This window comes from Heliangelus exortis, chromosome Z (genome assembly GCF_036169615.1).
Source record: "Heliangelus exortis chromosome Z, bHelExo1.hap1, whole genome shotgun sequence".
Classification (NCBI taxonomy): Eukaryota; Metazoa; Chordata; class Aves; order Apodiformes; family Trochilidae; genus Heliangelus; species Heliangelus exortis.
Window position 1 is genome coordinate 57,527,128 of NC_092454.1, and position 27,618 is coordinate 57,554,745.

General features: G+C 39.4%; 1 protein-coding gene across 1 annotated transcript in view; it reads right to left on the reverse strand.

Moving 5' to 3' along the window:
• HSD17B4 (hydroxysteroid 17-beta dehydrogenase 4) overlaps positions 1-18,926 on the reverse strand; it is a 54,046-nt gene extending 35,120 nt beyond the window's left edge. The window contains exons 1-11 of the mRNA XM_071731743.1: positions 18,771-18,926; positions 15,516-15,569; positions 11,907-12,014; positions 11,370-11,429; positions 10,350-10,371; positions 10,179-10,225; positions 9,319-9,403; positions 7,875-8,062; positions 6,555-6,646; positions 5,935-5,959; positions 4,116-4,244 (exon numbers count right to left, since the gene is read on the reverse strand). Of these exons, the coding sequence (XP_071587844.1) occupies positions 4,116-4,244; positions 5,935-5,959; positions 6,555-6,646; positions 7,875-8,062; positions 9,319-9,403; positions 10,179-10,225; positions 10,350-10,371; positions 11,370-11,429; positions 11,907-12,014; positions 15,516-15,569; positions 18,771-18,828 (868 nt within the window). The 5' untranslated portion in view covers positions 18,829-18,926. The remainder of the gene's footprint in view (positions 1-4,115; positions 4,245-5,934; positions 5,960-6,554; positions 6,647-7,874; positions 8,063-9,318; positions 9,404-10,178; positions 10,226-10,349; positions 10,372-11,369; positions 11,430-11,906; positions 12,015-15,515; positions 15,570-18,770) is intronic.
• Between the last annotated feature and the right edge of the window lie 8,692 nt (positions 18,927-27,618).

Genomic DNA, 27,618 nt, shown 5'->3' on the forward strand with positions numbered 1-27,618 from the left:
TACATTGACACACCTGTAGAAACTTTTACTTGTTGCCCTTGACATCCCCAGCTAGGTTCAATTCTTCCTGTTCTTTGACTTTCCTAACCTGATCCCTGGCTTCTCTGACAATTTCTTTATATTCCTGTCCCTGCTTCCACCCTTTCTACGACTTGTTTTTACATTTAACTGCATCCAAGAGCTCCTTCCTCATCCATGAAGGCTTCCTGGCATTCCTGCCTGCCTTTTTCTTTGTTGGTAGACATTGCTCCCGGGCACAGAGGATCTGATCCTTGAATGTGGAGCAGCTTTCCTGGGCTCCTCTGCCCTACAGGGTAGTGATCTTGCTTTGCACCCTCCATAATTCTGAATTCTACTGCTATTTCATGGTTGCTTCAACCAAATCTCCCATGAAGTTTTACATCATGCACCAGCCCATCTGTGTTAGTGAGAAAAAGGTCCAGCATAGCACTTTTTCGTGTTGGTTCCTCTACTCTTTGGAGAAGTATAGTATTCTCAATGCATTCCAGAAACTTCCTGGATTGCTGGTGCTTGCTGAATTGTCTTTCCAACAGATATAATCATGGTCGAAATCCCTCATTAGGATAAGAGCTTGTGGGTGTGAAGCTGCTCCTATGGGGAAGACATTATTAATTCTGCTTTCCTAGGTATCAAAACAATTAAATATACTAACCTGTGCCATATATACTACAGAATGCTGTGTAACACCATACAATCTGCATGATCTATATGGTTATCTTCCACCTATCTCACAGTTTGATTTCTCCCTCTGAGTATCAGGAAGAATCACACTAGGACACAAGAACAGGTGGAGACAAGGGCAACTGGATTTAGCTTTGTCTGAGAGGCAAAACAAGGATACAACATGTAAAGAAGCAGTGCAACATGCAATTGTGACCTGCTTCACAAGCATCAAACATTCAGAAGGTTCTGCATTGCATTTCATGTGGTCTTTCTACTTATGCACAGCCACACGAGCCTATGAGCTCTTACTATGTCAAATCATGGAATCATGTTACTGTGACAAATACGTCAGCTCTCTAGATCCAGCAGCAAACCAGAGCCTTATCAACTCATTTCTAGTAATTCTTAAGCCAAGCCTCATTATTCTGCAACTGTTATTGTCTGAGGGCATACAAAGAGCCAGTTACAGTGACTCACTTATGTACACTGTAAATTGATTCTGTGTCCTAACCTTAAGGCTCTGATTATGCTCTGCTTATCTTCTTGAAAGATTTCTAGATTGTTCTGAAGTGGTATAAAGTGAGCTGAAACTATTATTTCGGTATAATCATTAGTAAGAAAATAACATCATCGTACAAGTCAGGAAAAACTCTAACACTTATGTTGCTGCAGTTTCACTGCTGCCTCTGAGCCAGTAACATTTTTCATGTTGTGTTAAGTAAATTGCTACTTTCTCTCACGGGAAGGGGAATGCAGGAAAATGCACCCCAACAAAATTGCATCTTCAACTTCTCCCAATGTCCTAAGGCTTAAGCTCTCACATAACTTCTTTAAAAAAACCCCAACTTTGTTCTCAGATTTTTCTGTTGTTAAAAAGACACAGTGTAGTGAATACACATGTAATTGTTTCTTTTACTAATTAACAACAGGATTATACTTGAAACTGTGCAGGAGTACAGAAGATTTGTGAGAACTTCTCCAAGTATGTTAAGGACTGAGCATATAAAGGTTAAGGAATAATTAGAGGGAACTTTCAAAGACACTTGAATTGAAAGCAAAGTGAAAAGGCATGCATAGTCAGCTACATTAACCATGTCAGATAGTTTTGGAGGTAAAGAAAGAAGGCTGGCAAGACTGTACAGAACAATCAGCAGCGGCCTGTCTAGAAAGACATAGGGCAACTAAAAGGAAGCATTTCTTTACTAGGCACATTATCATAATATCTGTGAAGCTTCAATAAGTTACTAATTAACAGCAATTGCCAAATCAAGTGACAAGCAGCTATTTCCTGTCAATTAAAATTGCACAAACTTAATAAAATCATATGCTAGTACACAAGAAGGATTTTTTAAGTTGTGCCAAGAGAAACACATTAAGCCTCCAAAATTAAAAAGATGCTTAAAATAGTAAAAAATTTTTTTTAAAAATACAAAAAAAAGGAAAAATATGGATAGTATAACTTAAGATGGTTTTGAGAAAAATAATTCAATGTTTTCATTCATTGAAAGACCACAACTAAAACAAAGATGAGGGACAGCAATTCCATTTAGTCTTAAAGAGTTCAGCATGGTCAGCAGAATGACCTTCGCTAAAATACACAACTATGAATGTGCCCTGGTCAAACAGCAAATGAGTGCTCTGCTAGACACAGCTCTAAATCCATGATCATTCAGACACTGGATATGCAACATTTCATTTGCCTGTCTTTAAGAAAATACTTTTTCCTATGCTTGCCAAAAGGAGAATTCTAAGTAAAAAAGAAAGTCCAATATTCAAGTATTTGGTTATCTATGAATGCTACATGTGTAAAAAAACCCTACTTTAAAAAAAAACAAACAACAAAAACAACAAAGCACCAACCACTATATGACACTTCAAATTTTTCGTAATCTAGAAGTAGTAAAGTCAAGCTTCTCTTATCAGTTTGCCCAAACGATGAAACACATCTCCAATTATGGGATGTTTTGTTATATTACCACAAATACTTTATCTAACTGGTATTTTTTTATAACTATACAAAATGGTTAGTATGTGATTGCTCTTCACAGCATCAAATAAATAAATATCTGCAAGTTAAAGCTCTGTTGTAGTATTTCATTAGGTATTGAAGCTTTTAATTTTTAATGAAAGTACTCTAATTACTTTACCTTATTTAACAGATGAGTACCTTCAAACAATAAAGTGGAGACTGCAGTAGTAGAAAAAGGTTTTAACACAAAACCAAAAATTCTGTGCAGCCAACTTCTTCAGAATTTTCCTGAACCATTCTGCTGATTTGCACATACAATAAATCAAAGCAAGAGTTTTCATCCAGCCTGGGATTATCTACAACTTGTTGTCACTGAAAGGACAATCCTATGTTTTGGTTAAGTTTGTAACAAAATGGAAGCTAAGATATGCACACTGCATAGGAGACTCATGCTAATATTCATGATTTTCTGACCTACTATGTTGTATTACAAGCATGTTTACTTTAGAAGTCCAAAATCTTGTCCAGTTTTTTCTCCCAACATCATAAGATGCAGATATGGTATATTGTATGTAATGCTGAAGCAACTTTCAAAAGAAATTTCCATCTACAACATTTTTCTGCTAGTAACCCATAAAAATAACATAGTGCATGTGACTGGCTGGAAAACAGAGCAGTTGCTATAAAGGTGGAATTATGTTGTTATAAATCTCATGCCATAGCAGGACAGAGAACATTAATAAACTGACACACATTTGAGAATGGGACAGCTGTAAGTCAAAGATCAGTGAAAACAGTAAGGTGATATAGAACTACTGAATGGCTGGCTACATTCCCCTACCAAGATCCGAGAGAAAGAACAAAGTGTGTTCTATTCTGGGTTTGGTTTGAGCATCTAAAAACATATCCCCAAGGTTTTAATGAAATACATTAATGGAATTCAGGACCAACAGCTTAAACTTCTGCTGTGTAATTATCTTTCAAATCCAACTAGAACTGAAATAAGGTTATGCCACTATCTCTCCTCCCTTAAACACTTACGTCCTGTATTTCCTACAATGGCAAATACCAAGTGATTTAAACAGAAAGCTTTTTGGAATGGAAATGTCTACCAAAAAACAAGATTTCAGGACTGAAAATTCAATCTCTCTATTACAATACTCAAATAAAATACTACCCTTAGTCTGGCTGTCATACATGAAATGACAGTCATGTCACTTCCCTAGACACTCTTAAGAAAGGTAAAACTTTCTTAATTCTACATAACACAAAAAGTAAGAACACAAATGTTTCTTTAAAAAGACTGAAGTAACTGAAATAGTAATATACTAATGTTACACATTTACAAAAGAATTCACCAGTTCTGTGGAGTTCCTGAAGTTGCAGCAAATGCCTGAAAATAAAGCATGCTCTTCTAAGTTTTGCTTGCCCAAACTATCTACCTTATCAAAGTCTCCTTTACCTTGGATGCTTCTGGGTTTGCTGGCATTATCAAAGTCACAGACCTTCTCCCAATTATTTCTCACTGCTTCAGGAGTCATTGGCTGATTCTTTCCTCTTACAATAGCACCCAAGGATCGCTCCCAGCGCACTAATGGGAAACATGAGCCAGTCAGTTCAAGTGACAATTAACTATTGTGACAATTAACTAAGTGACAATTAACTATTAAGTGACAAGAAACTATTAATTTATTTATACCACTTTCATCTAGGTCACTACTTTCAAGACGGTGCAAGTAAGGAAAGGTTTTAAGAACTTCAATTTAACTTACCAGCCTAACTTTAAGCTGGACTAAAGGGCTCATTGCTTTTAACATTTAGAAAAGGAACATCACCACTTTTAAATTTCATTACAGCCACAACAGACTGATTGCTCTTCTAAAACATTACACCCGTTTTAGTATTTTGTCTAGTGGAAAGTTGTAATTAGTATGTATCTACAGACATGCTGTCTGACATGATCTTAGCTGCTAGTGCTTAAAAATCTTCTGAAAGCCTTGGAAAATTAGAGGGGAAATGTGAAAGCCATTTGTTATCTATGAAAAGCTGCTAATACCAGTAGCCAGCATGTCCAAATAGTCCCTGAAGCTGTACTTCAATAATGTTATTTCAGTGGTTTCTCTAGTAAGAGGTTTCACCAATGTGAAATTGGTTCTGAAACAATACTGATAATCCGGATTGTAACTAATCCTTAATCCATCATGTTGGTTTCGCTCTCAGATATCAATAGAAAATGAATAAGAAATGCTGGTACCTTATTCTAAAGCTCATTCTAAAGACTTCAACAGTAGCCATTAAAATGATGAAAAATTATATTTACTTTTGACCAGAGAGAAGAAGCCACAGATTTTCGTCTGCGTTTAAAAAATTGGCTGTATTAAAAAGAAAACTCTGCAAGGTTTTAAAAACAAAAAAACCTAAAGACGTTTTACACTGTTGCCATGATTTGTTTAATAAGTTTAATATACTACCTGAGAAAAGCTATCCCAGTGCCCTAAGAGCAACTATATTTAGTTAGAAGTATACAAAATCTTCATCAAGTGGGCAAAAAAGATGTTTTGGAAAGAGGGGGAACTACTTCATGAATTGATCATCCTACTTCCAACCAGCTGGTGATATTCACATAAATTCAGGAATATAATGTCAGTATCACATGCAACATATTTATGAGACAAGTTAATACATTTCACACACTAAATTAAGTTTTCCATCTCACAAGACCTCAGTTTTGACTGTAAATTATGTTTTTAGTTAAGCTTATTACTCTGTTTACTGGAGAAATACTCAGCTAGCATAATTACTAGTTAGGAAGAAGGCTAATTGTCTTGACATGTAAATGCTAGTCACTAGCATTTTTTATAGAAGTGTAAATAAAGGTGGAAAACAAATAAAACACAGCCTGTTTACCAGCATGTTCTAATTTTATACCATGAGAAACTGAAGAAAAGCCAGCAATGTATACTTAGCACCAAAAATGGAGACCTTTTTTAACCTCAATTATACCCTCAGGATCCAAGAGTTAAGGTTACTCCAGCAGATCTTCATTTACTATTAGTCAGCTCAAAAGCATAGCACGGCACATGCCTTACCAGTTTCCCCATATATAGTGAAATCTGTGACTTCTACTTAAAATAAACAGTCTCCTAAGAACCCTATGACTCTTGCTAAACTTCTCTCCCCAAACAAAAATATCTTGAGCAAAGGCTAATTGCTCAGATGATCTGCACAATTTTGTTGTCAATTCAAAAAATTAAATCAATCCTGCAACACAAAGTACTTACATTTTCCAATCCACCCAGCTCCCACCTGCCAAGAAAAAAGAAATTCATCAGCTTCCCATGTTACAAAGCAACATTTTGGTAATGTAGGGAAGCTAAACTATACTTCAGAAAAAAGCTCAGCACAATATAAAATACTGTACTACTGCTAGTTATGCTTAACAGTTAAGCACTGGAACATGAAAAAGATAAAATTCCAAAATGAAGATAACAGCTTCCATCCAATTTTTGAGCTAGCAGTTTGATGCAAACAGCTATACTGTATTCCATAACTAAGTAATTCATCCTATGTGAGAGTTACATTGTGTTTAAACGATTTAGAAACCAAAAACTACTTTTGAAGTAGTTGATTTGTTATCTTTTGAAATTTGTAGGAGTACATTAAGAACTGTAACAATCAATTCAGTCATATTTTGAATACACACCAGAATTCAACAAGGTTGTTCCTGCATGATGTCAAATATAACACAACAGGGTAAGCATTTACTCTGTCTGTTCTGAGTATGTAATATCTCATGTGATAATTCAGTTTCAGCAAAAAAGTTTAAGACTGGATTGGCTAAATCAGAGGAAGGAATAAAAGGAGAGAAAGAGGGGAAGGAAAAGGAAAAATAATCGATTACCTCAAACAGACTGCCATTCTCTGCACAGCTCTCGTGGCAAAGCCAAAGAACTAAGGGAGCAACATACTCTGGTTTGAAAGCATCAACCAGATCTAGAGCAAAATGGAGAAGGGAATCAGAAAATAGAAATACTGTATAATTTTAGCAACTTGTTCTTAACTTTAACACCTTCTGATAAACTGCAGAGCAAATAACAAGGATTATTTGATATGACACGTGAAAATGTTTTCAAAGTTCTGCTGTTCAAACCTTTGAACAGAATCTGAAAAACTGTACAGGGAGGGAAAGGGGAAAAAAACAAATGATCAGGGATGTCTTATACAGAGACCATAGGATCTCACTCCTCTTACAATGACCAAGAACGAAAATTAAGAGGAACCTACAACCTATGGAGATACTACATTTCCTGATCACTTGGATTATTTAGTCCTAAAACAGGATACTTTACACAGAACTCTATTAGCCGAACAAAATTATACATTTAAGCCATACATAACTGTATTCATTACTTGTCAACATCTTGTATGTCAGCCTGAAAAATACTATTCCCCTGGTTTAAAGCCTGTCTGTCATTAGGAAATAGAAGGGCAGGAGAGAAATGAAACGGGCTGATTCTAGAAGACTTTGAGAGTGATTTCCTTTCACAGACGCCTTTTTCCATTTTTTTAATTTTGCCTTCTTTTTGTCATTTGCCAAAGTAATTAGTAATTTATTAGTAATTAGTAATTTACCCTAAATTTACAATTTATACATAGTTGTCTCCTGCAACATTCCTTATAGTGACTTCCCAATGCAGTGCTCTGTTAAAACCTGTTCAAGCATTCAAAGATTAGTAACTGAGCAATAAACATATTAGGCAACTCATTTCATAGTCATCTCCTGATGATCATGGGATGAAGAAATACATATGTGATGCAAAAAAGAGTATTTTGCAATTAGACAATATTTTAACAAGTGCAGATACCTTATGCACACACTTGATTCCACTTCTGACGGAATAAACAAGCTTTTCCACTAGAGTAGGAGGATCTTGGAAGAGCCTAAAATTAAGAGCTTTGCCATGTGAACTTGCTTTTGTGACTTAAAAAAGCTGCTTCTACCTTGTGGCAGAAAAGAATTCCTTACAAAGACAAATACTTTTAGTATTTGAACAAATAGTTCAGAGACTAAAAGGCAGTAGGAATAATGAATTAGCACTATGAATAAGTCCATACAATTAGTGTATGAAATGTAAAGCATTTGAATTTTATAAGAGCTGATGTCAGGTGTGCTTGACTTCACTGAAAAATATCAATATATGTAACACCTTAGATGATTCACCTTGTGGCATGACAGTCTGGGTCAGCCTGGATCCAGCAGTAGGAGCAATTGTGTTGCAGTGGATGTTATACTTCCGGCCTTCAATTGCAATTGTGTTTGAAAGACCCAACAAGCCAAGTTTTGCAGCACTGTAGTTTGCCTGACCAAAGTTTCCATAAATTCCAGCAGCCGAAGACGTCATGATTATTCTTAAGGAAGAGAAGAGAAAAAAACCCAAAAATTCAATTTTTTCTTCAAGTTTTCTAATTATACACAACAGCATTTTCGAAATTAGTCATTAAACTCTCCATATTCCACCTAAGTGCAAAACCAGGAAAAAAATAGTTGTTCAACTAAGAGATGCTTTTCTAATGTTTGATTGATAGCAAACATCTGTCAAATCCTGAAGTGTTTTCATAGTAGCAGAAAACTAACAAAGTTCTGAAACTTTTTGAACTACACCGCAAAATTAGAATAGATATTCTGCGACAATGAAGTATTCTCTTTTCATGTTCTAACTGTACTTAAAACAGGTCTACTCTTTTACTAGTGGCTTCAGTGATCATAAGAATTTTTTAAATTGAAAATAACTTCACCTTAATATCTATATGGTAAAATGTGAAAATGCATTCTTACAGTATTCACACTCAAATAACTAAACTCAGCTACCAGTGTTACCTGACCACATACCCTTACCCTTAGAGCTTAGTTTGCTGGATGAGAATGAACGTCAGTTTGGATACAGAATGACACAGAAGCTCATATATGTTGTTAAGATTTATGTGATTACGTTAGTATTTTGATAAGGAAAAACAACAAATTAAAAAACCTGAAGGGTCTGAATTAACTGTACTCTTTCAATGAACAGTAACTGACAAAATAAGAGTAATAAAAGTATAATAAAATAACAGTAACAAAATTAACTAAAACCACTCCCAGAACCAAGACACGGGAATTTGTCCAAGGGGACAAAAAATATCAAAAAAAAAAAAACAACTCTTCCCCCCCCCCCAAAAAAAAACAACCAAAGAAAAAAAAAAACAAAACCCACCAAACAAAACAGTACCCAGAAGCAGAATCTGCCATTTCAATAAGGAGTGGGACAAGAGTCCCTCAGATCTGCAGTAACATACAAGTATCAAGCAATTCTAAACACCCCTCATGTAAAGAAACTGCATTTCTATAATCCTACAGCTCTTGTCTGCATCTACATGGAAAAAACCTTTGCACATTTTTAGTCAGGAGGCAGACAAGAGGGCAAAACTGAAATGATAAGGGTTTACACATCCAGTAGGATTTTGTTTTTATCCCAGTGACAGTGAAAAAAAAGGATGCAGAACTCCTTTATTACCAGGGTCTCTTATACACCACCGAAAATGAAAAGAAATACAAAAACAAAAAAACAAAGGAAAAAAAAAAAAAGCATGCACACACACAAAAAAATACAAAACCCACAAATTTTTACCTGCCAAATTTCTGATTTTTCATATGATTCCATGCAGCTCGGGTGACCAGGAATGATCCTCTCAAGTGAATTCTATGAATTATATCTAGGAATAAATTAATGGCATGTTAATAATTCCTGGATTTTTTTCCCAATTTGAAATAACCCATTTATTTCTTCTTCATGACAAAAACTGCACTCTCTTCACATTCTCAAACTGTTATAAGAAGTGGTGATTTTTCTTTTTTCTTTTTTTATAAACCATTTTGAAGTGCTTGCCTAAACATACACCGATCATCTCTTCTGCCTCTTGGATGGGGTTGTCCTGTACATAATTCACAAATACTCAAAATTCCTACACTTAAGTAGTCAGCCAGGGACTACAGAAGCTAGACCACCTTTGCAAACCTCTGCTCAACTGGCTTATCACCGTCTACCATCTCACTGAAGGTTCCCTCTCTTTTTCTGTCCCTTGGCACATCAGCTTACTTTGCTGTGTTGTTAACTCTGGGTCTTTTAAGCCTGTTTAGTATTCAGTCAGTCCATGCTGGCACTAGGAATGTGTTCTGCTCACAATAACTATTTTGTGTGCTTCACATAGCTCTTTTTTGTATTCCACTCAGCACCTGGAAGTGGCAGCTAGATCCTTTCTTCCCCTGCGTACCTACATACACCTAACACGCACTACAGCACAGATCTGGTTTGCAAGCTGAACACAAGGCAGCTGAACCAATGCAGCTTAGCACTAAGCTTTCAGGGCACAAGATGATTCTCTAGCATTGACAGCCTTGCCTGCCTTCTCTTCTTCCTTGTACCAACAGAAGGGAAACACCCTTCACATCTTTCACACAAAACATGCATTTTGAAGTTTATAAACTCACCCCAGTCCTCATCACTTATCCGAACAAATGAACGGTCTCTTAAGATCCTAAAATGGATCACATTTAGGAGGACACATTAGGAGAACAAAACAAAAACAAAATATGTATTAAAAAAATTAACAGGTGTTTACATAAAAGTAACAGGAAAAAAAAACCTTAAAGTTTACTCACCCAGCATTATTTATAACAATATCTGGGAGAAAAAAAAAAAAAAAAAAAAGGAAATAAACTAAGAGAATGCACTTTAAAAATACAAGCTTGTTCTTATTTTTTCTCACTTCTAAAAATATGTATGTAGACAAGAACACTGCATATATACATCATACTACTATCCTATAGCTCTTTAACTCAAACAGTGAGTAATAATTAAGACAATGGTAAAATACTTCAGTACAGGCAAGTCTCAGCCTGCCAGCGGAATGAAGACTTAGTAGCAAGGTATAGCTGAGAAGTGCTGACTACCTAGGAACACAATACCTGCAGGATACAGACATTCTGCACGGTTTTGCAGCTTGCTTTGAATTCCATTATCTTTGTTACAGTAAGCCTAAATGATAACTGAAAGAACCACAGAGCAAGACAGCCATTAAAGCAACATGGATCACTACAATTTTTTGTCAAATACTGAATTTGGTTGGCTTTGATTATGTGTACTTTTAGCCATTTAATACAAAGCTAAAATCACATAAACTTCACATTTAAACAGTGGCAATCATATGGTAAAGAGGCACATTACTTATTAAGAAAATATCTCAAACTTTTTTGTTTATGTTAGAGTATTTCAATCTTCACATTGGCAAAAGAGCTCCCAAAACATGAAAGAGTATCCCTGACTTGCTAGAACATTATCCTAATTTCATGCAGCTGGTTATAAACCTTGATGCCCTCTTCTGTGCTCTGAGACAGAAATATTTAACCATCTTGAAGTACCAAAAATCTGAAGGTCAGGAAATCAAGAATCATATACTGACCTTTAAGCTTTTGCTAAAATGTACCAAGACAGAAATATCGTTAATTCAAAATTCAAAGGAAAAGCCTCTGATTTAGGTTTCACTGAATAAGTGCACCAAGGGTTGGTTAGTTCTACTGTTGTCACACTACTGTTGACACTACAATTGCTGTCACACAAACACTTGGCAATTGCACTGTTTGTAATGCATGCAAGTTACAGTGAAAATTAAGCTACTGTACCTATCCTCCCGAAAGCATCAAGTGCTGTCTTCACGAGTTTTTCACCATCTTCCACTGAATCTATAAGAAAATAGTATGAATATTATCCTGGATACACTGTACCTTCAGATATTAACAACTTACTCCATGAAGCTAAGAAAAATAAAGTGTATGCAACTGAAAATAAATTCAGACTGAGCCTGTGGCCTATAGCAAAACCCCCAAAGTCTTAATAGCAGTGTTTGCCATTGCAAGCAAAACAAGTAAAACTTGTAAGAATCTCCCCTTCTCATTTTGCCTCTGATAACTGCAGGTGGATGGTTTCTTATTATTTCAATATTAAGAAAACATATGACAGGAAAGGCAAGTGCTATTTTAAAAAGCAATTTATTCACTTGCTTTTGTCATCTCTCTCCCTCCTTCACTTTACCTTACACCTATTTAATTTACATGATATTGGGAAGCTGTCATTAGTCCTTTATTAAGCAGTGTCAACCTTTCATTCAACAAGTTTACTACCCCTGTAAAGCATGACACTAGTCTGAAAAAATAACATACCATAATTGGGTACCGCTTTCCCTCCTTTTGCTCTGATTTCATTGACAACTTTGTCAGCAGCTGAGGAACTCTTGCCATGTCCTTTGAAATCACCTCCAAGATCATTCACTGTGCATCACAAAGAAACAAATTTTTCATCATTAATACTCAGACTTCATGGTATTTCCATTATTAAACTGGGAAATTATAATGATTATTAATAAAACCTTAATAATCTCAATCCTACTAAGATTCTCAGGTAATTAGAGAAGAACATAGGTCTTAATGCCTTTTTTGGTTTTAATACAGTATAGCATACAGTAAATTTTTCTTTAAATAACATGGGAAACACATTCTTTTTTTTTCACCCATATGCACACCATTTTCTTGCCCTGCCCAGGCTACATCTCTTTTGTTATTATAGTTCAGAGATTAAGATCAAGATTATATACAGATCCTGGGTGATTAGCTCTGTTCTCTTGTCAAACTGCTACAGTTACTGCATAACCCCTAAACAAGACTGGAAAGATTTTGTTCCTGTTAAGAGAGTAGCTAAAATATTACTAGTATATCTCACCATAGAACAGAACAAGCAGCCTCAACAAAGGGAAAAGAGCCTGCTCTGGATTTTCTTCAGATCATGATCCTGTGGAATAAGAGGGCTACCACACACAAAGAGATGCTTTGTTTCCAGGCTGCTCTTTGTACTATGGCATATACCATTAATGGCCCCATGCTTTCCCAGAATTCACCAGGAGAACAAAAACACCCCTCAAAAAATCCATACACACATAATATTGAGAGAAAGGAATTTTAAAAATGGTAAAAAAGTATGTTTAAATGGGCATGAAATAAAATGTTAAGAAAACCGCAGGTGATTATTGTGGATTTACATGAAACACTGGTATTCTGCTAAATGGCCTTTCACTATGGTGAACTCCAGGTTTGTGCCTTCTAAAGTTTTTAAGTCCTCAAAGAGGTAGCCCTAGTGAAATCAATGGAATATGTAAGATAGTCCTGCTGGTGCCCCCTGTTTGTTTTGGTTTGGTTTGGTTTTTAAGCTATCAATGTAAAGAGGATGTAGCTTGCAGGACACAAGAAGCAGCACTTCAGAAGAAATGTAGAAACGCTGCAGAAAATCCATATGATTAAATGAAAATACCATAGGCCAGAAGAGAGTCATGTGAAGTGTAGGGAAAAAAAAAAAGCAACCAACCAAACCACAACCAAAACCAAGAACAGTCTGAAGCAGGAAGGATTAAGACAGAACATGATGATACAATCAAGTCCAGTAACAGACCAATGCAAAAAAGAAAGGAGTCAAAATCTGCAAGCTAAATAGATCAATAGCCAAGAGTTCTGACATGCAGCTAGCAAAGTTCAGGTGAAGCATTAGTGAAAATTTTGAAGCATAGTGAAGCATTAGAATAGGCAACACAGGTAGACTCCTCGGTCTGCAACACTGAAGGTCTTTAGCATGACGTTGAAGGAAGGTGAGTCAGGAACAGCACAAGCATTTCTAATCTGTCCTGGGAAAAGAAGAGAGGACAATTTTGTGGTACAAATTGGGAAAAACTCCAGAGGCAGCAAACTGAGTGCAGGCAAGAAAAAACAGAGCTATTCCAGGCTTTGAAAATTGTAAAATAACTCTACAAATATGTTAGAGCAATTAAAAACCAAACCAAAACAAACAAAAAAACAAAAGCACCACCAAACAACCCAAAAATCCAGGAGAAAAGCAGTTGTGACAGAGCACTGCTGTAGTCCAAATCTCTAAGGCCATGAGTACATTGCTGGCAAGTAGTGAAAGGCAGCAGAAGCACATCTGTGAAGTGAAAGAGTTGGTGCTGAGGACGTAACATCAAAAGTACATGCTTCCTAAAATATAAACAAGCTAATTTCTTGCTGTAGTCTGGTGCCACAAGCCAAACACTCATTTAGAACAATTTACATACACTGATAAATTACATCTTCCAGTTTGGTTTTCAAAGGAGTTCCACTCATGCACTTCAGTAACATCCCACAATGCAAACAAATATAAAAGTAGAGAAAAAAGAGGAGAGGTGATTCAAAAGTATGGCTCCAGTCTAAACTAAAACAGCATCATAGAAGACCTCTCAGGTGGACTGAAAAGGGAAGAAACATAGGCTATGAACATAATACAAAGGGAAAATTCTATGTGGGTCACACTGGTCAGGTCATTTTAACCATGCTGACAACAGCTACCTCAATAGAATGGTTTACACAAGGAGAGATGTAAAGCTGGACAGAAAAAACTCCTATGCTCCCAGAAAAAACACCCACTGGTGTTCCTCCAGAGTATTTGATCCCTGTTCTTACAAAGTAACTTCATCTCCATAACTTAAAAAAAAGAACTTGTTTTAAAAGAGACATGACATGAATTTCATACTTGCTTCAGTTAAAAAAAAAAATAATATATAGAATATTTGCACATGTAATTTCTCAACTCCTTGAAGCCAGAATCATGAGAACAAGAGATAAAATAAGTCTGTAGAGCAGTCGCAATCTACTGTAAGAAGTGAAGTGCAATCCAGTTTCCAAAGGGAAACAAGAATTTTCCCTTAAAGGCAATCAACTCTTAACATACTAATTTAGCTACTGTGTAATTAGGCCATGAGATGAAGCAGCATTAGTTGTGATCATGCAACACATCTTTTTTCAGATCATTCTGGAAAGTCAGAACACCACTAGCTACACAGAGTCAATACATTTGAACATTTGGGCAGATTTAATGACCTAATTTTTGTTAAATGAGGACTTGAGGGCAAGTATTCATGTTCCTAGAAAATAAGGTAGCAAGGCTGGCATCTACCAGAAAAAAATGTCTTGTATTTAATTAATTATGTGAAATAAACAATTTTTATGAAATTTTATAAATGCAGATTGGGATTTTTATTACAAAAATACTAAAAATCTGTGACCAAATCTTGTCCATAATTAGTTTAAACATTTAATGTTGAACTCATCAACAATATCTGTACAAATATATTCACAGGTAGTCAACTGGCAATGCCAATGGCCAAGTGCCCAGGAATATAACTTAAACTTCAGAAGTAGCTTGTAATAAACCATTTCATACAGCACAATGTTCCATTTAGAAGGTTCAACCGAATGATTACAAAACAATAGAAATGCCTTACTAATACCTATTCAGCACTGTCATTGAAACCATATAGCTCTTCTGTGTGATGTGCTGCAGAAAGAAACAGTGCACTTTCAGCACACTGTGTTCTCTGGAAGCTAGTGATAGGGTGTACCCCCTAGGAGAAGGTAACATTCACATTTTCACTCACCTCAAAATTTTCTAAACCATACTCACCTCTCTGGCCACAATTCACAGTAAAGATCAGTCTGCATGGATGAAAATCAAGTCCACAAAATGATCTGATTCAAATTACCTTTCCAGCAAAGATAAGCCCTTGGACAAACCTGGACAAACCCGTTCCATAAGAAATTTTGCTTAAGAGCAAAATTTAAATAGCAACAGATAAGACAGAAAACCATTACATAACAAAGGTTACTGTATAAAAGGGCACGGACTGTTGAATTTGAGCTATGTGAAAAGGCAAAGGTTATTGTCTAGATGAAGTTAGTTAACATAAAACTTACCAACTACTGAAGCTCCTCTTTCAGCAAAAGCCAGAGCATATGCTCTGCCCAAACCTAGTTTTTAAAACAAAAGGAAGAAAAAGGAGTCAATTTGTCTCGTGGATCACAATTCACAGAAAATCCACACAAAAATGAACTTCATGAAGAAAAATACACCAAAGCAACATAAACACCACCTTGCAGGCTTAAAGAAAAACAGTTTGCTCTGGGAGTTAAAAAAATTCAGGTAAATTCCCAAAAAAAATGTAAACAAACAGATAAATTGTAGCCAAAATTTGCAGTCGAGAAGAAAAAAAAAAAAAAAAAAAAGGGGAAACAAAAAATCCCCATGCTTACGCTTTCTCACTACACTCAGCAGAACCATCAGGGCAAGCTGTCTACTTCTAAGTTTGTGCTTGTGATAGAAAAATAGACTTGCAAGGCAGAAAGTTTACTGTTTTGATGTAACTTGAAGAAGGAGGGATGTTTCAGGTTAATTAATTACATTCTAAGTGAATAAGATACTTCCCTTAAGGTTAGTCTTTAATATTTGAAGAAAAAAAATGAAGAAAATTTAACTGTGGCTGAAGGTGTAATGACAAAGACCTCCAGTTATTTGGATACAGAAAAATCACTTAATAACACAGTTACTCAGATCCATACATCAACAGGATGCATTTTTGCCTCACATACGAAAGTAAGACTACTGTAACCTTACTTAGGCTTAAACTCTAGGTGTGCTATACAATTGTTATTTGTTACAATAAATGATTTAGAGATATTAACCACTGTACCAGTCAAAAGTTATAGAAATCAATTACAATGATCCTTTTTCCCATTCCAAAAGAATTCCAACTGAGATCTGATTGATCCCAAGTTGGGACAGCCAGAAAAAAAGTTTCTCAGAGTGCAACAGTACCTCTGTCCTCTCACCAAAACATTCAAAGCTAACTCTCACAACAAAACACAAAACAAAAAAACAGACAACCAAACAAAAAAAAAATCAGTACTGTTTAGACTGCTAATCCTATGAACCTATGTGAGGTGCATATATGTCCACTGTCTGATGTAACCCAAGTTCAAGAAAACTGTCCTTTTGTTCTGAAAAGCCACACAGCTGAGAAGTACACAAAACACAGAAAATGCTGTATGTGTCATTATTGTCAATTAGCAAGCAGGGACTGAATGCTTAAGAATGAATACTAATCCTAAAATAAATAAATAAATAAACATTTAAAAAAAGTTAGATTGAATTGCATAAACAATGACAATGCTGCATGACAGGCAGGAACAAGGCTTCACAAGGGATTTGCCCCAAAGGAAAAGAACCTACTGTATTTTTAGACATGAAAACAGGTGTCACTTTAAAATAAATTAGCAATGCAGATTTTTAGGACAGGTTCCCAGCTGTGGTTTGTTCCCCAGCATCCAATTCAGAGAGTCAATGTTGACAAACAATGCTATTAGAAGTACAGTCTAGCTACTGTGTTGCAAACTGATAAAAGCAAGACAAGAAATAAACCAAAGTTAACAGGCCTTCCCTTTATGTTGACTGAAATTCAATCAACTACTTTACCAAAAAGCTATTTACCAAAAAAAAAAAAAAAAATGGCCAAGGACAGTTTTCAGACCATTTTCAAGATGCATAATACTAGAAGTACACGGGACACTGCACCCATACTTATGACAAGCAATTTTTGTTCCATGCAGTGTCTTCCATAAGCTTTGCCATTACCAGTGTCTCTGTTTTGCTATTACCCAAGACTTGTTGCACAGAGAGAACCACACAAACATAGGTGTGGTAAAAGCTGAAAAGCGTGTGCAAAGATCTGCCCTCAATTATTCTCAGCTTTGTAACCTTCAGTTGACATGAATAGACTGTTCAGTGCCTTCCAAAAAATCTCACAGGTTCCCTTCTCCATAAGATATCACATAATCTAAAGGCCCAGTATCATGGAGGCCCTGGACTGATCTGACAGAAGGGACATTAAGGCCCCTGGCATGACATCTCCCTCTAGATCAGGTTGCAATAAGCCCCATCCAGCCTGGCCTTGAACACTTCCAGGGAGGGGATTGCCAAAGCTTCCCTGGACAACCTGTTTCAGAAAAAAAATTGCAAAGCTTCACTGTAGGGCCTAGAATCTTTCTAGAGTATGGCAGAACAAGCTCCTGTAGCAGCTCATAACAACTGCAAACTTTGCCTCTTGCCTACACTCACAGCTCGTATCTTTGCTGGAAGTACCAGAGTAGGGAAAAGTCAAAGCTTCAGAGGAAGGAAAAAACCAAACTAACAAACAGCCACAAAAAAAACCCACAACACAACAGCAAAACAAGACAAAAAACAATCAAACAAGCAAAAAAAAAAAAGGAAAAAATAACTGAAACCCCAAACCCAACCAGCTCTACTCTACAACAAAAAAATACAAAACACGTTTCCTGGCAAAAGCAAGCATTCCACTGCAGAACCACCACCCCTGGAGAGACCAAGCCCGCAGCCCACCCACAGCACTGGCCATCCCTGCTGCTGAACGAGACCTCACCCTCCACCTTTCCACCGCCCTCCTCCCTGTGCCTTGGAGCTGCCCACCAGGAGGTGGCCAGGGGAAGCTCATGCCGTTAGGAAGCTGTTTCTGCAGCAGCGCTGGCACATGTCACAACACTTGTGCCAGACCGTGCTTGTTACCAGCCTCAATTTCTAAGTCCAAGGCAAAACTGCAAGGAATGCGGATACCAAAACCGCGCATGGAGCAGGATACCCATCACGGACTGGTGCGAAGTAGCCTCACTCCTCCCGTGCGCTTAACAAACAGAAAGTGGGCATAGGGAGGCGGCACCGACGTGCTCATCTTCAGCACCCCTGGGGCTGGGGCCAATCTATAGTAGCCCCAAAGCACTGCGAGTAACACGGAGGTGACCCCTGCACAGCCTTGGCACTGCCGCGGCAGTCCTGACGGCCGCGGGCCGGCACCTGACAGGGCCGCTGCCGGGCCCGGCCTCCCCCGTGGAGGCTGCCTGCGCGCCGCGCCTCCTGCCCGCGGCCGCACCTCTCTCTTCTGCGGGAAAAGAACACCCATTTCTAAGCAGTGACCCCTGGCAGACGTCCCCGGCCGCCACCGGAGTGCACGGGGGCACCTGTCAGGACCGCGGGCAGCGGCGGCGAGGGGATGTCCAGCTCCCCCGTCCTCCCGCGGGAAGCCCCGCCACGGACCCAGCCACCTCCTGCGGGGGACGCAACCCCCGCCATACCGCACCCCGGAGCGCAACGGCGCCGCTCACCTCCCCCGGCGCCGGTCACCAGCACCACCCGCCCGTCAAACCTCAGCCCCGCCGCCATCGCGCTTCCCGACCCTGCGCCAGAGTGCGTAGACCGCGAGACCGGCCCCCGCTGGCCAGGCAGGGACAGGCAGGGACAGGCAAGGGCGGGGCCGGGCAAGGGCGGGGCGGGGCCGGCGCTGCGCACGCACCGGGACCCCCGAGGAGCGCAGCCGCACTGCAGCGCTGGCACCGGAGCCGAGTGGAAGCGGGAGGAGGGGGGCAGGAGGTTGGGCCCGGGGGAGGGAGCTGTTTGCAGGCTCCATCCCCGCCCATCGCTGTATTTCCGTACCTTCACAGGCAGGCGGGATGCTTGTGTAACACAGGGGCTGTTGAAAAGGGAGGTCGTCTGCCCGGCTCAGGGGCAGGATCTTCTTCACGGGTGTCTGCTGAGTCTACCCACGGCTGTGGAGGGTGACTGCAAGATCAGGCTGGCTGAATGTAGACATCATGCCTCCCTTTGAATATAATCTTTGCTTACTTTTTAAAAATATTATTCTTTGTGTTGTGTAATTTTTTGCGTTATTTACTGTTTCCCAATCCAAATCACTGCCCTCAGCTGTTGCTTCACTGGTTGTGGGAGTTCTTTAGATCAATAAATATGAAATCCACTGTCAAGATTAACTCCCAGATTCTGCCTCCCCCATATTCTGCACTCCGTGTTAACGTCCCAGAGCTGGCAGGGGGGCTGCAGGAGCCCCTGTAAGGAGAGGTGGGGGCTGCCTTGTGCTAGGCACCTCAATTCACGTCAACAGCTGAACCCGAGGTGCAGCTGTCTCTGCGAGAACTTAAACTTAAGGAGGTATAAAAAAGGTCACGTGGCAGCTGTGGGAGACAAGAGTAAGAAATGTGTGAGAGACACAGCACCTGAAGACAACGAGGCCAGTGAAAAAACTCCATGTGCCAGGGCAGCATTTCCCTTGCATCCCCTGGTGAGGTAGGATGTGTCTCTGCAGCCCCTGATGAGGCAGGTTGGTTGTGTCCCTTCACCCCCTGGTGAGGCAGGATGTGTCCGTGCATCCCCTGGTGAGGCAGGATGTGTCCCTGGATCTCCTGGTGCAGCAGGACGTGTCCCTGCATCCCTGGTGAGGCAGGTTGGTTGTGTCCTTGCATCCCTGGGGAGGCAGGATGTGTCCCTGCATCCCTGGTGAGGCAGGTTGGTTGTGTCCCTGCATCCCTGGGGAGGCAGGATGTGTCCCTGAATCCCTGGGGAGGCAGGATGTGTCCCTGCAGCCCTAGTGAGGCAGGCTGTGCAGCCCACAAAGGCTTGCAGTGGATCAGGCTTCTGTCAGGAGCTGTGACTCCATGGGAAACCCATGCTGGATAGTCTGTTCCTGAAGGACTGCACCCCACGGAGAGGACTCATGCTGGAACAGCTCTTGAGGAACTGCTGTCCATGGCAGTGACCCCCAAAGTGAAGCTGGTGAACAGCATGAGGAGGAAGGAGGAGCAGAGTGATTGTATTTTGTGCAATCAGCTGGAAAGTTAAGCAGGAATGAATATGTCTGTTAATTATGTCAGTGCAGGTATGGTGTAGTGTGAGACTGACATTCAGAATAGAATTGTGTTGCAGTTTCACAGGGCCACTGCTTTGAATCTCAGCAGTAGATCTAGTTATCATTTTCCAGTATCACCCTCCTAATTCAGATGATGATTAGATTTACCAGAACTATGGACAGGGACCTCATGGGGCTTTTTCCTCTTGCTCAGTATGACAGCTGACTGAGAACACCATAAACCTAAGCCTCTGGGAGCTGTAAACTCCCTGTTTCTCTGCATTGTCAGTCTTAAGTCTACAAGGTTCTTAGGGAACTAAGGATGGTATAAGGTGTGCTCAGAATTCAGAGGGGCTGACTAGCTTTTTTTGTTGGGAAATCCAAACATACTCCCTCTGTACAGTTGAATGTTAATTAAGATCAAGCTTTCTCATCCAGTGTGTAAATTTTGGTTTATTTCTGGACCTACGAGAAAAAAAGTCTTAAAAATTACTGTAGATTATCTCCCTGGGTGTTGGTCCTTTACTGTCTATGCTAAAGAGAGGTGATAGTTACCTGAGTGATAGCTATTTGGAGACTTCCAAACTAGCAGAAATTAGGTTTTGCTTCTTTCCCTCTACTCTGCTTTGATGAAATCCCACCTGGAGTACTGGGTTCAGTTCTGGGGTCCCTGACACAAGAATCACATGAAGCTGTTGGAATGAGTCCAGAGAAGCACCACAAATATGATCAGAGGGCTGAAGCACCTTCATATGAGAGAAAATTGGGGTTGTTCAACTTGGAGAAGAGAAGGCTCTGGGAAGGCCTTATAGTGGCCTTCCAGAACTTGAAGGGAACAGTAAAGGTGCAGAGGGACTTTTTACAAAAGTATGTAGGTATAAGATGGCTCAAACTGAGAGCATAGATTTAGGTTAGACATTAGGAAGAAATTCTTTCCTCTGTGGGTGGTAAGACACTGGAATGGGTTACACAGGGAAGTTGTGGACACCCCTTTCCTGGAAGTGTTCAGGGACAGGTTGGATGGGGCTTTGAGCAACCTGGAGTAGTGAGAGGTGTCCCTGCCCATGGCAGGGAGATTGGAAGTATATGATCTTTAAGGCCCCCTCTGACCCAAACCCAATTCTGACCTCAAGATGTCTGTATCATTGCCTCCTGTCTAAGTATTAGGAATGGAGATGTATTGGTTGTGACTTTGAGGGGTGATGGTTGACAAGAAGCTCAACATGCCCTGGCAATAGGCACTTGCAGCCCAGACAGCCATGCCCTGGTCTGCATCAAAAGCAGCATGGCCAACAGGTCAAGGGAGGTGATTCTCCCCCTCCACTCTGCTCTGGTGTGATCTCACCTGGAGTATTGTGATCAGTTCTGGAGCCCCAAACATAAGAAGCGTGTAGAGCTGCTGGAGTGAGTCCAGAAGGGGGCCACAAAGATGATCTAAGGGCTGGAACACCTCTCTTATGAAGGCAAGCCATGAGAGCTGGGATTGCTCAGCCTGGACAAGAGGAGGCTCTGGAGAGATCTTTTAGAAGCCTTCCAGGGCAGGGAATGCAACAAGAGGGACTTCTTATAGGGGTATATCATGACAGAATGAGGGGGAATGGCTTGAAACTGGAAGCAGGTAGATTTGGGTTGGCAATTAGAAAGAAATTCTTTCCCATGAGGGTGGTGAGGCACTGGAACAGGATGTTCAGGGAAGTTGTGGCTGTCCCCTCCCTGGAAGTGTTCCTGGTTGGAACGGAGAGATTGCATTGAATTAAATATTGTAGTTGCAATTTTTCGGATTTTACACTAGAGGGAGCACTATCCTACAATACAATTTTCTTGGCTATCTGCCCATACCACACCACAAGTAATGAGATTTTTCTATGCCGAACCTAAACTAGGCCTGTGTACAGGGTCAGTAGAAGGGACACTCCTATTTAATACAGACTGGTTTTACTTAGCCCACAGACTGACTGGTGTGGTGGCTGTAGGCAAGTTACGTGTATTGCACTGGAAACCACAAAAGGTTGTTCTGCAAGCAGGTAAGGCAGTAACAGGGCAGATAGCCTGCAAAAAATCATGGGGTTTAAGTATGGGAAATATGTTGAATGTGTGCAGAAGCAATCCCTTGCACTGGATGTGTGTTAATCTGGCACTAAAACACTCAAACAACTAATTTTAATAACTTTGCCTAACTCATTTGAATGCAGCCCAACACAAGAGCAAATTTCCCAGCACAGAGAGGCCCATGGCAGATGTCTGTGTGTCACAGAGTCAACCATCACTGACAGCAATTTTTTTGTCTGTCCTATGCTGCAGAGCAGAGGAAGCAGCTTCCCAGGAGGGCTAAACTTAAATCAGTTCCCTTGCCCTGTGAGAAGTGTCAGATAGAGCTCATAACCCTCTGTGAGCCTCAGCACTGAGGGACTGGGCTCCTACCTGGCAGAAGGCAGAGGGGAGTCTACAGAACATCAGTGCTGGCTCCTATGGAAGCCAACCCTGCAACATGACTGAGACTCATGCTATACCTTCCTCTAAAGGTACAATGCACTGAGGCAGCATGTAGACAGCGTGTGATGAGTGTTTCATACTCTTATTCACTCCCATGTGTTTACCAAGGGGGCTATACAACTTCTGTATTGTCCAATAAATAAAGGATGCATTTTGTCCAGGTAGGGGAATCCATGCAAATAAACAGCACAAATACCCAGCTTAGTCAAATGTGTATGCTTTTGGAAACATCTAGCTCAGACTGGAAATGCTTACAGGAATTAATGTTGTCATCCTTACACCACCAAATTTATTGCAGTAATCCCTTAGATAACTGTATCTATCTAAACCAGCATAATTCTGCTTGCATGACAATAGATGAGTTCTAGGAGAACATGGTTCACTTTTGGTGCTGTGTCTGGCCTCTTACATGATCTTAACAGACCATTTCAGCCCTACGCTCTCAGGTGACACAGTCTTCTGTGATCTCCTTTTTTATTTTATGATGGGCCATTCAAAGAACAGACTTTACAATTGAATTTTCCTGGAAGCTAGTGGTTATATGCCATGAGTAAGATCAGACCCTGAGGTACTTTTACAGCATAGTTTGTTCTTTAGGCAGCTAACAAACAGGCCTTGTGAACAAGCCAGGAACTTTTATAGCTTCCTCATTCTGGTGCATAGACTGGAATTAGAATCAGCAAAGAGATCACACTCCAAAGCAATAAATAAAATTGGAGTTTCACTAGCAGATTTTTTTTTTTTTTTTTTTTTTTTTTTTTTTTTTTTTTTTTTTTTTTTTGTGAAAAACAAAACAAAAAGTGGACTGGAGTAAAAGTACATCACTTATAAATTTTATGTTTTTAAAGTGAAACCCCTGTGTACTAAAAAGATATAAAATACAAAGAACCACTCAGTAGTGAAAGGCATTTGATGGTTTCTCTTAGCAGTCTGTAGTAATTTGTTCCAAATGCCATACAGCTATCAGAACATATTTGCATCACTCTGAAAAAAAGGTATGAGGGTAAAACACTACCACTATCACCAAAGCAGGGTGATGTTAGCTGGAAATTCAAATAAAGTAGGTGTCAAGCCACAAATCAATAGCAGGTATCAAACTGAATTTGGTAGGCAGCCATAGTGGGAGATTAATAGAAAAATATCCAGATTCTAAATTCTGCCAGACAGGGTTTTCAGTGGTTAAAGCTATTAATCTATTTTGTCTTTTAATGAGCAGTGTGAACTAACATACATCTACCATTATATCTTTTACCAATGCATTATTTACTCTTTTACTATTTCCTTTCTAAACCAGTAGAAATTTACCAAAGCAGCACCTTGTAATTCGGAGTATGATTATGGGTTTTTTTATGTTACACTTTATAGCCTAGGGCAGCTCAGATTTTCTGTAAAGAGTGAAATTTCACACTTTGCACTAAATATTATGAAGTAATTCTTTTGAGTAACGGGTTTGATAATGGGGTTTTGGTCTTGTCTCTTTTAAAAACTTGGGATTGCATCTGTTGTAGATACTGTAGGAGCTTTAATCCCATTGAACATGTTTTCTACTGTCTGCTGTAAATGGTGAACAATTTTCAGCTTTTTTTTCCAGGAATAATAAAATAATTTACTGACTTGCTTTTACTTTGTATTTTTTAATATTGCTAAAAGATCTGCTTGGATCATAAGGCTCATTTTCAAGTACTTTATTTGCTTTCTGCAAATCTTTGCTCATGAAGATTTGTAGAGGCCTGTTCACCGTGAACAAATATTTCTCTACAAACGTGACAGAAGGTGGCAACAGATGTTTCTTGCCACAACCAACAACTCGATACTGAATCCATGCTAAAAAACTGTGGCACAAAAAAAACTGTGGTACAAAAACATGATCTGCAAAAGATGGTACTGCCCTCACCCCAGCCTAAATGCTGCAGAAATCCCCTGGCTTTTGAAGGCAGAAATTTTCTATGGTGATCAAAAAGGCCTTGCTGACAGCCAGGTCATCGTTCCCATTTCCTCTCTTTTGGCAGCCACCCTCTGGCTGCCAGTGCAGAGAGATCAGAAAGCTGTTTCAGCCCTGAGCTGATCACACGTGTTCATCTCATACAAACCAACTGCATTACCTAACTCACCCTACTAATTACCCTCTTAGTGAGAGTGGTTAGAGAAAATGGCTTATTTTGATTAGGTATACACATTCATGTGTCAGAAAATGATACTGAGGAATTCTTCATATCTAACACATGGAGCTTCTGTAGATAGCTTTCATCTGCAGAAATAGTAAATAGTATTATTTCCATTCAAACTTTAATTTTTTTTCTGTTTGTCCACAGCAGTTAGTAAATGTTTTTTTTCTTGCCATTGAATCAGTTGTTTGCCACCCTCAGAACTTGAAAATCAGCTTTCCTGATGAGATGTTGAGAAGCACCCTACTGTGTAGGTAACAGTGGATACATTGTTATGAACCAAATGAAAATGTAAATGCAAATCCAAAAATTTTTATAGTTCTTGTCAACAACCCACATCACAGGAGGACTCATGTCCCTGTCTTGGCAAGAAACTTTAATTTTGGCATTTGTTGCACATACCCCACTCAATTAAATGGAAAATCCATGCTGGGTACACAAGCCGAGTGCTATTGAAGCTCTCCATTTGATTCCATCAGAGACTTAGGGCTTAAGGGAGGTTGAAGACCTGGGTCAGTTAGGCCTTGGTGGACTGCTGAGTTGGTATGTAGAAACACATTAGTAGAAGAAACTCATTAAACAGGAACGAGTTGCTTGTACACATCTACAGCTCTGAAAATAAAACCTATGGAGAGATGTTATGGAGGTGCCAGCAAAAGCTTCTAGTGTGGCTGCTGTAGCAAAACTACTCCGTTTCATCTTAAATGATTCTTCATGAAAAATCAATTAATTTTGTCCCCTTGAAGGAAAAAGTGGACTAAAATAAGACTAGCAAATAACCATGTCACATTCTGTGGAAATCAGATGCATATCAACCATACTACTAGTTAAGGGTAAGTAGATTCTACAGATGAGCTGAATCTTTAATGGACACATAGGACACTTGAAAACCCTCCGGTGAAAACTGAATCAGTGTTTTTGCTTCCTAAGTTAACAGTCATACTGGGCTTTAGAACAGTCAAAAATTCCAAGACGTTTTGCCTGTGGAATAAATCCAGGCAGCTCCTTAAATAAACAGAAATTTTGCACAAAAGAAAAGGTACTTTTGAACTTGCTTCCTAAAATGGCCTTTTCTCTCAGGCTGCCACCAAAAACATTCTGGAGTTATTAATCCCAATGTTAAAGAGCTTCTTCTGTGCACAACAGCACACATCTATATTCATTGCCTTCAAACAGCAGATTTCTAGCTCTCAGACATACCTGTTATTCCAGCTTCCACCCTGACCACTCCAAAAATTCAAATGAAAGCCAAAGACTAGAGGTTCAGGTTTACTATATTCTGTGGTGAGAATTCCTCCCAAGCCCGCAGTAAAGAGCAATTACAATCAAGAAGTTATGAAGTATGGAATAGTCCACTGACTGAGAAGCAGGATCAATACTTGAAAAACACCAACAGTCAACTAAGAAACCACAGAAAACCATCTTCCTGAAGGAGCTTGTTCTCCTCTTCATTGCTTTTTTTGTTAACCAGGAAAGAGGTAAAAATCTGAATTCCCCAGCTACATTCTTCCAGCTACGAAGAGTAGTACAGACTGGTTTTTATTTCCCCTACCCTGCTTCCCTATTTTGTAGCATGAGCTTCTCAGTTCTAAATTTAGAGTAAACTGTAGATTGCTGTTTTATAGGATACTGTAACTATAAGTTTAAACGTACTGTCTTACATAGCCAAAGTCAAATGCCTGTGCTTACAGCAGTAAACCTTATCACAGGGAAGATGGCAAAGAAAACTTAATGAGATCTTTGTCTAATCTCAGCCCTTTCTCCCATTAAAGTGATGAGCTGTCCTTTCCACTTCTCCCTAATAGTTTCTTGTATGATGAGGGCACTGCAAATGTACCTTTGGGAGTGTCCATGCCATTGAAATCAGGTTAGGCAGCCTGTAACTGAGACAGCAGACAGCTTTTCAGCTGGGCCAAGCGACGTGCTTTAGTTCCAAGAATGGGATCATTTCTCTGTTGCTGAACTATCAAGATCCTTAAGATACAGAACCAGCTTTCTGCAACATAGCAGCTGATCTCATATCATGTCCTGGGCTCAATGCACTTATTCCCCCTACCTGGCTCTAAGCACTGCCTCAGTCTGTTTTCATTTCTGCAATGAAATAAAACCAAACCCCAAGGAAAGAAAGGAAAAAGCCACAGCAGCTCAAGCTCAGACAGTGAATTATCTGAAACCATCAGCTAAGTCCTTCTGCAATGGGGAAATTATATCTTAGCCTATAAACAGCCAGGGGACTTTCTTCAGAGGACCCAAGACAAGCTCAGCTACTAACACATATTTCTCAAATCAAAGGAGATTAAGTTATGCTCAGGAAAGAAAAAAAAAGTTTTCTACACTATTCCATAATGTAGTAGGACTGGTGCATTGCCATTTCCATACTAGAAAAAAAGGGTTGGTGTTAAATGGACCCTGCTTGGGCTGATTTATTCCAGTTATACCACCACACCCTCAGTATCAAAATGTACATAACTGAAATGTAACAGTATTTTTTCATCAATTATTAATTGTGGCTTGGCCAGAACAATCAATGACAAATTAATTCTGAAAAAACATAATTCAAATTGTCCCACAAATATGTCCCAACAAATATGTTGCAAATTAAGAGGTTTAGGTTGCCATGTTTAAAGACTAGTGAGGCTGATACACTGAAAACGTGTC